Genomic DNA, 9,557 nt, shown 5'->3' with positions numbered 1-9,557 from the left:
GGGGGGGGGGGGGGGGGGGGGGGGGGAAGAGGAGGAGGTGGTTGCGCCATTTTAGAGAGAGTTTAAAAATTGACGTCTCTCTGCACCTGAAGAACATTAGCCAAATACAGTTTTTGCCTGAGGGGGCTGTTTTCTCTCTCAACCTCATCTGTCAGTTATGTGAAGAAACCTGCTGACTACTGCATACACATCGCTTCTTTTCAAGACTTTCATTATTTCAGGAACTTGAGGCTGTACAACCTCCACTTCAGTCTGCAAGCAGAAGCACTTTAAAGTTGTGCAGGCCTTACTTCAAGATGGAATGAACAGGTCACAGCCATGAAGTGAAGACTGACCAAAACCAAATCCTTTATTTCCACAACTCTATAAATGTGCTCCAAGTACGTGTCCAAACACAAGTTAAAAAAAAAGAAAAAAAAAAAAAAAAAAAAAAGAAAAAAACCCATGCCATTTGCAAACTAGCATCAGTTCACTGCTGTGTGTGGACTCCTTGGTATTAGGCTTAGTTACACAGGACCAGTCACAGTAAAAAGATACACACTTGAGTACAAAGAGTAGCATGATGTTAAGCCATTTCAGCTTGTGCACATACATGTTGCACTTCTGGCAGAAAATGCAGAGACATTTGCATCATTTACTAGAAGCTGGGCTGCATCACTAAATGGCATCAATATCAATATCTTCGTCCTTATTTGCAGGCTTCACAGTTTCAACTTTAGGAACACTGGCAGTTGGAGAGTATACTACCTGTTGAGACAAAATACTCAGCATTAGGGCTATTTATTGCTGTGTTTCCATAAACAGTCAGTTAAGAGTTACAAGGCTTCCATGCAGCAGCTTAGTATTATTGTCACCCTCCACCTCTCCCCAAGGAACATGGGTACGCAAGGAAGAGAGAGTGTCACACCACTGTGCAACTATGAGGATTTGGGAATCGAGTACTTTTAGTTCCCTTTGTTGTAGTTTGCCCCAAACTAACAGAACTAAACGTAAGAGGCCAGTCCAATTTTTGTACAGGCATAGGAGCCTGTAGAGAAATCAAAAAAAGGTACATTCACTAACTGCAATATGTGTATAGACAGGATGGGAAAGAATTCATACCTCAATGTTCTCGTCTTCCTCCTCCTCTTCACCACCAGATGACTCTTCCTCAGCTTCCTTCAGCCATTTGATAAAAGGCTCTGCTTTGACACGTATCTCTTTGGCAAGCTCTTTAGAGACATATTTCTTAGAAGCCTACCGGTCAAGAGGAGAATAAGAGTCATTATTCCTTCCCAGCACAGCTCATAGCCTTTTCTTAGGCAGAAGACAGAAACTCTGCATACTTGGACTTGCTTAAGTTTAGATCAGGCACTAACTGCCACTCCATCCTCCCTTTGCACTCCAACTCCAGCTTAGCAGAATTCTAGAACAGTTTCCAGAGAACTTAAGTGTAGTCAAAATCAGTCTCAGTGAGGACACTGCCTTTGATCATTTCCTTTTCTGGAGAAGGATGCAGTTTGAGAATTGCAAAGATTGTAGCTAAAATGGCTACAAGGAAGGTTTTTGTCTCTAGTGGGTTATGGAATAGAGAAAATCCCACACAATTTACTGATTCGTTTTGATGCACTGGCTGGGGGAGTTGTTAGCTGATTGCACGATTTCACAATGATTACACACTTAATTCATACAACACAATTTTATTTTAAAACTCTTTGCTACATATAACACTGCTTAGCTTTAAGAAACACCACAAACATTAAGAACACAATAACTACATATATCAGAAACAATGCTCCAAATGCACTTCCTTCCCAAACAATGCTATAAGAATTAGTATTACAAAAACAACTACAATTACAACTAAAAGTTAAATTGGATTCAATACTGTTATTTTTCATAATATACTTACAATCCTAGAATTCCGAGAAGCCAAATACCAAAATATGGTTTCATTCCTCAGTAGTACAATTTAATGGGTTGGCCTCAGTAGTACGGTTCAATGGGCTCGCCTCAACAATACAATTCAATAGGCTGGCCTCAATACTGATAGGACTAAGTCCCCTTCTTTCAGTCCCTTTCAGGCGCTCTGCGGCTTCAGCGTGAACTAAGAAATTCGTGTTCACGGAAAGGGTGGTTCAGGTGATCAATCTGATCCGGCCTACACTTGCGATTCTTCCTTCGTTGTTCTGCAAGTGAAGTCACTTCCAAATTGGGACAGTAAGTTACAGTTTTTATTGAGTGAGCTGCCGTCTTGGGCCACTCCTACTCAAACCGGTCACTACCCCCAAATTTGGGCTCGGATCTTACTCAACAGATTCTTTTGCTTAGTAATTAGTTTCTTTTGTTAATCATTTTACTTTGGGGAACTTCCATACCACTACAAATGACCTTTTCTTACCAATCTGGTCAAAAGGCTCTAGGGTTTGATCTCTCGGAACTCAGGATATTTGCTCTCTTTGTAAAAGACTTCTAAAGATAAAATTCAGAAGTTAAGACTTTAAACAAAGTCAGGACCTTTTGCACGTAGTCCAAAACAATGAGCTAGATAAGGAGATAAATCTTATCTTCTTCCTGAAACTGGCTAATGGGCAACCATTACAAATATTCAAACTATTCCATTCAACATGAGAATTTTGTATAGCAGTATTGCTAGACTATAGCCTTACCTTTTCTGCCCAGCCAAGAATGACCTCTTCTTCCAGAAGATCTGCATCATACATTTCTTTCAGGATATGGGGAATTTTTGAAATAAGCTGAGCTTGATGCATGGCTACTACACACTCAAAGCCATGGAGAAGGTATCTCTGAGCTTTCTTGTTGTTGTGGCAGAACTGCAATTGAAGGACATTGGCAACTATGTCAGCTTCTTTGCAAGAATAAAGTTACTAATAAAATTATCTAGTTTGAGGTCAATACAAGGTGCCTTAATCTACACCTGCCAGAGAACAAGATGTTACTACCCATCACAAGATACTACTTGTTGCAAGCGAATATTCTGAAAGCTAGTCAGAGTTCTATGGACAGAAATGCCCAAACTGTCCAAGAAGCATTTCTGTTCCATCATAGCCGAGATTCTAGTTTAAGAATTTATTATCCCTGTAAGGTAACTTACACGTAGGAAATGACGCCTGTATTTCTTTATTTGTTCCCGTATCTTCTCGTTGAAGAGGACTTCAGTCAAAACTAGAGGGCCCATAGCCTTTACATCCAGTCTCTCCGCTTCTGCTATAATGTCTTTGTCAGAAGCATCAATGACACCTTCTTCCTTCTTTTTCTGTATAGGGAAAAGCAGCAGTTATATTTTAAATGTTAGCAAGATACTTCTATACACACATCTACTCTTCAGCAGGGGAGGTGGGGGGGAAGGAAGATGCTGCCATACTAAGTGACCCATGACCTACCATGCTACTATTAAGCAATTTCTTTGCTCTTTAGTCAGAAGAGGTAGTGAATTTATTCCAAGCAGTACAGTTAGAATACCTTACTCCACTTGACCTACTCTGTTCTTCAGAGTAGTTTTAGATTACTAGTACTACAAAATCAGGAATAGTTTGAATGATGAGTTTTACCTTAACAAAGTCAAATAGTATGTTGACTCGCTCTTCCACTGTTCTTTCCAGATCATCACTAAGCGTGAGGTTTTTTGCATGATCACTAATTTCATCCATTCTGCGCCTCTGGGCTTCTTCAGTTGTGTCCTCACCCCAGTCATCATCATCATCTTCCTGATGAGAGTTCATGCAACAACAATGATCCCTTTTAGGAGCAAGTGAAAAATGCTACCCTGGAGGCATAATCTTTTGCCAACTTTCTTGAACTTACCTTTAGTTTTATTTCTAAGATATCTCCAGAAAGAGCCAATTATTTCTCCTCACACAGGTTACCAAAACATCCACAAAGTATAAATGCAACTGTTTCCAGCTGGTGTCATTTTTTTTGTTACTTCACAGTATGCAACCCACTTGCTACACAGGAGCTGCCTAGTTTTTAAGTGGTAGGCAGCCCCCACCTAGGCTTGCTGGCATTGTTACTCTGTAGACTATGCCACCCCACCCCTTGGGCAAGAATCAAAAAGCCGAGGAAAGGAATGGGAGCCTAGAGACCCAGGTACAGCCAGTCAGGACCAGGGACAACTGTTTGTGGTACACTTGCAACTCTAGACTACACAAACTAATATAGTAGGCTGGACACCACAGAATTGCAGATGGGCCTGCCACAGCAAAATTCTTGAGGGAAGCATCACCACAAGTGGTGACAGGAACTGTTGTTATGCAAGACCTTTTACAGAGGTCTCTACCAGGGTTTAGTACAGGTCCTTTGCAGTTAAAGATTTGGGACAAACTGAATTGCCAGCACTTTAGGCCAACTACTAAAGGTAAACATGAGCCAAAACTAATTTTGGCTCAAGTCAGACTCCAGCTTCATTAATCACAACCTTTAGAACTTGGAATGCCTACTTACCGCTAACTGTGGAGGAGTAATCTCCTCTGGTGGTGGGGGTGGAGGTGGCGTCTCATTGCTAGACACAGAACCATTCTCTTTATCTTTGCCTTTACGATTTTTCTTCTCTTTTTCCTTCTTTCCTGTGCCAGCATCACTGCTCTCTTAAAGTAGAGATGCAATACTTTAGTTTCCTTTACTTACTGCACAAAAAGAGACCAGCTCTAATTCAAGCACACCAGATTCTAGAGTTGAGTTTGACTCAGTATTCCAAGGCTCCCTTTCATCATACTACTGCCCTTCCCATCATGGGTAGGGAGAGCATCTTAACATTAGGACTGAACTCTGCTTGCGGTGTTCAGAAGTGAGCTAAACATCCCTTTTACATCCAGAAGTTAGAGTACAGCCAGATGTTTTTCTTATTTGGAACCCTAGAAAAGTCAGGTTTAATGTAGAAGTCTTAAGAGGCAACTTGATCCACCTCACCAGATCCAAGGTCCATTTTGAGATCTTGTAGGAAATGGATGACAAAGGACTGTCATGCCATCTAGGCTGTTTGACTAGATCAGCTGCATACAGGATACCAGTATCTTTATATTCAAGTACTTTTTGATGCATTTACTTTCATACTTGGGTCATTAGCTAGGTCACCCATTAAAGGGACTCATTTCTAGCCTCTAGTTTTACTTTCCAGCTACGGAGTCTTCCGTATTTAAAAATTCTCTGTACGTGGAATTGACTATCCAAGCAAATTGTGGAAGTGACTACATTGGAAGACCAATAAGCACTGGATTGGGGTGCTTTAGGAACAGCATCTGGGCATTCAAGTAAGGTGTTAGACAAAGTGACCTTTGAGGTCTCCCCCAATTCTTTGATTCTATTCTGTGAAATGACAATTGGCATTATACAGCTCTCTCTTCAAGAAAGTGAGTTTAAAGTTCCAAGGTTAGAGAAGCAGATTAGTAGTTACATGAGGTATCATTTAAAAACACTATCGAAATAGATCAATCATGGCAAACTTATTACACCCTGGACAAGCAGTTTCTTCAGGTCTTTATCCTTCGACAGGCAAGTGGAGAAGGGAGCGTTTGAAATCACACATGGGTTTCTCAGATCCCAGGAACCACATGAAAAAGTTTGTTTCGATACAAAATGAAGTAGTTTTTACGATAAGGAATAGCGGACATCTCTGCGATTGTCCAATTGTCCCTTAAAGCCAATTTAGCTACCTATAGGGTGTTTAGTACTACAGTAATACTGACATTGCTATGAAAGAATTTCCTTAGTTCTGTTGCTGTCACCTAGTACTGTTGTCAGACAATCTGTAACATGACCACTAGGTGAAAGTTTGTGTTGTCACGAGAGCCTGGCAAGAAACCCAGCCCTAGATTTAGGAAGCAACTGGTGATACCAGTCTGCAAGTAAAACAGGTTGTCCAAGCCTATATAACAAGATGATCTCACAAAGCAGAGACCACTGGAATAGGTTAGACTTCTTTGTTATAGCAAGCTTAAAATTGCAGCAGGCAACATGGATGTCTACCACAGAGTGTTGCTTGCAGAACAAATGAACAAGCCACTTAGTGACTTTAGTCTGTCCCTTCTAATAGTTACTCCCCTTCTGTTTGGCACTTTTTAGTAGTCTGGAGACAAGGCAATTGCTTAGAAGGCTCTCGGCTGTCTTCACCCATGGATTAGCATTTTAGGTAAGAGAAATGGTTTTTACTCATGGTATTGATTGCCACTGTTATTATCTTGTTGATTTTACCATGAACCCTAACGTTCCTAATGGGAAACAAACTCCTCTACACCATGCAGTCAGGCACTGACAAGTTAAAAACAAACGAACCAACCAACCAACCAATGTCTTAACACCTGGATTGCTTAATTCTAATGAAAGTGGCTAAAAATATACTTACCAGGTGGGTTTTTGAGAATGAACGTGCAGAGTTTATGGTTTGTGTCAAGCATGCCTCGATAGCCACAGGCTTTGCAAGAGTTGCCTATAGTTTGTTTCTTAGTATTGACATGCTGCCAAAATGAAAGTTTGACATTAAAGCTCTGTATGAACTATATTTTGCACATTAAACCACCAACCTCCCTAGGCTTAAGTAACATTTTGCCCTCCTAATTCATCCCTTGTGCACAAATTTTGAAACATAGCTATGCCTACAACCCTGAATTCACATTGTTTACTCTGCATGGTATTTGAAGTCAGATCTCATACTCCTGAGGTTGTGTCATACGTCATATACATTACCCTGTGCAAGATTAACTACTTGAGCTTAATGAGCATGCAAGGCAATGTCAGTTTTTCAGACCAGGTAGGTCTTGTTTCTACAACCAATATTTAAAAGTACTCACCAGATCAGTTTCAGGATTCTCACACTCAGGACAGAGAACAAATTTTTTAATGAATCCATCCAACATGTCTTGCAGCTTATTCGCCTCATGAGATCCATTGACAATGTAACGGTCATTCTTAACATCAAACTGGGTCTGTGCTCCCAGCTCACAACCAAAAAATTTGGTAGGATCTTTCAAAGAAGGAGAGAGAATAAATCATAAGGGACTAAGAAGTTGGAGATTCACAGTCAATTCCTGCCTTCCATGCCAACAGTGTCTGAATGTGGCGCCAAACAGAAAGAGTGAGCCAGTACTAGTTTTGATAATAAAGTAAGGAGCCGTTGCATGTTATGCAAAATTACCAAATACTTGTCTTGAACTTAATGTCTTTAAAAACAAAACAAACCAAACAAACTTTAACTGTAATAGACCTTTAACCTATGATTAATGGATTCTTCTGTTTGGCCATTTTGAGATGCAAAGAAAGAAGCCACAGTCATCACGTGAGGTTAGTCATTTTATGCTGACAAGTTTCCCATTCATGGTTTGATTCATGATCTGGCATTTGCTATTGACATTTACGACTTAGTGCCTTTTTTTTTTTTTAAAAAAAAAAAAAAGAAAGAAAAAAAAAAAAACACACACACAGTATGATTTCAGGTACTTTACAAAAAGAGAAACAAAATACAAGGATTTCAAAATTAATCTAAAGATACTTACATGTTGGAGGCCGATTAAGCGCCTTTGCAACGTCAACCATGTTGACTATAACTGTCTTTATTCCATTTCCTTTGCCCTCAACCTAGAAGGAATAGTAGTCAGAGATTTAGTTAGTTAAATGTGTAATGGCCATTGCCCAACAAGCTTTTAAAGCATTCCTCAGATTACATTTGGTAATGTAGCACACTGTAGCACTAACCACAATACGAGTATAGAATCTAAGCCTTGTGATCTGAGCCTTCAAGAGGCCGAGAAGCAATACCTCTGACCCACCAAGGGACCCTGAACTAGTCTTGTCACCTCTGCAACTCACATTCCTTAAACATTTAAATAGGGATGAAAATTTAACTTAATCCGAGAGCTAGTTATTGAGATTACAAATTAAAAAAAAAAAAAAAAAAGTTACCTTGGCAATCAGACGGGGCATTTTGTAGCGATAGAACTGATCTGAAACACTGCGGTTGACGTTGACAGACATTTTGTCTTATTAGTTGCTTTATCAATAAGATGAAGAGATCTTTGATTGCAGTTTTTTGGTATCTTCTGTCTGGAGAAGACGGGATGACATAAACGACTGCAAGAGTTCTCGGTCTCTGACATGAAAAAATTTTCGCCACTGAGGCTGTAAGGTTCTTGCTTGTATGCTATGTTTCCCCAATACAGGTACCAATGGCTGCGCAACAGCTCTGAAAGTATTAAATAAAAGGAACAATTTAGACTGCCAGTATTAAATAGAAAGCTTGTTCAGTGCAGGGTTCTATTCTACAGTTATTTGATTAATTTTATTAAGATTCAAATTCAGATATTTATGTTGTTTTGCAATCATGGAAGAGATTTGTGCACCTTTAAGACCAACTGTCTACTTTAGTTCCTCCCCCAAAAATTCTTGTGGCACTTCATGTTTTTACAGCAGCTCTCTTCAACCTCATTTAGCCATTAGCAGTTCTTTAAGTAGTTTTCCACTGCTAAACTTACTTCTGAGGAACAAAGGAATTAAGAGTACTCTGCCCAACCCTTTCCTGCATTCTTGGGAGGAGCCCTACTATTAGAACAGCTACAGGCAACTAATAATTAAGGTAACTGAAGCATAAACATGAAAAAACGATGATTTATATTGTATGCTATTTATATTTATGATGATTTATATTCCAATTACTTAAACAGAATTTTATTGCTACTATATAAAGTGGACTTGTTACTATATGGCCATTTTGAAGACAAGTGCAGGTATTAGAGCTGGATTTACTGTTACCGCAGTTGGTTAACTAGCTGGGTACCAAAAGGGTTAAAAAAAAGTACACAAGAATGCTTTGGAATTCACCAAATGGGTAGCAAAGTGCACATCTAATCCAATTTACGCACTCTAAAGTAGAATTGAGAGTAATCCCCCAAGGTATATCAATGCACCTTGGTAACTAATGCTGCACTACCCAATGTTTTCTTAAATTTTTTATTCAGGACATGATTAGAGTACACCAACCAGAAGAAAGTCTAATAAAAACAAACAAACAAACAACAAAAGCCACATCTTCCCAAGTACTTTATGTTATTACCAAAACACTATCTTTTTACACTACTGGGTCTCCACTGCTTGAGATCCAATAATATTAAAATTGGATTTACTGCATAACTACAAGAGAGCCTTTTGCCAGCAAAAAAAAAAAAAAAAAAAAAAAAAAAAAAAAAAAGGGGGGGGGGGGAAGAAGGCAGCTGCATGTGACCCAAACACGTGTCCAAAAAGATGGTGCCTCTGAACTGCGCCCTCCTTTCGAGCCTACTGCTTTTGTGTCTTGAAGAGACCCACCCTCCCGCAGCAGCGGGGGCAGCACTGCTCCTCACAGGACAGAGCCTGCGCAGGCAGGAGGGCCGCCTCCCTCCCCGCAGCAGTGATGAGTCATAAATGCAGCAGCAAAGCACTGAGTCAGCCCTAAAACCGAGATGAGGACAGGAAAAGCTCCCCCCACCGCGCGCATGCGCAGTCCAGGAGCGGCCGCAGCTTCGTTCTAGTGCGCCCCTCCCCCGCTGCGGATTCGAAACTGCGCCACAGCCCCCTCCCCCCATCTCGCGGAG

General features: G+C 40.3%; 1 protein-coding gene and 1 non-coding gene across 2 annotated transcripts; both read right to left on the bottom strand.

The window, feature by feature from the left end:
• Positions 1 to 324: 324 nt before the first annotated feature.
• EIF5 (eukaryotic translation initiation factor 5) lies at positions 325 to 8,173 on the bottom strand. Its single transcript, XM_006018034.3, has 10 exons — positions 7,894 to 8,173; positions 7,488 to 7,569; positions 6,786 to 6,958; positions 6,341 to 6,452; positions 4,444 to 4,586; positions 3,552 to 3,707; positions 3,095 to 3,256; positions 2,649 to 2,813; positions 1,102 to 1,236; positions 325 to 747 (listed from the first exon to the last, which is right to left on the bottom strand). The coding sequence occupies exons 1-10, from the start codon at positions 7,963 to 7,965 to the stop codon at positions 658 to 660; spliced, it is 1,290 nt and encodes a 429-aa protein (XP_006018096.1). The 5' UTR covers positions 7,966 to 8,173; the 3' UTR covers positions 325 to 657.
• On the bottom strand, positions 5,853 to 5,979 carry LOC112549306. The gene has a single exon (XR_003092688.1). It is a non-coding gene; the product is annotated as a small nucleolar RNA SNORA28 (small nucleolar RNA).
• Positions 8,174 to 9,557: the final 1,384 nt, after the last annotated feature.

This window comes from Alligator sinensis, unplaced genomic scaffold (assembly GCF_000455745.1).
Source record: "Alligator sinensis unplaced genomic scaffold, ASM45574v1 scaffold85_1, whole genome shotgun sequence".
NCBI classification, from domain to species: domain Eukaryota; kingdom Metazoa; phylum Chordata; order Crocodylia; family Alligatoridae; genus Alligator; species Alligator sinensis.
This window is presented reverse-complemented; position numbering and strand designations above follow the sequence as displayed.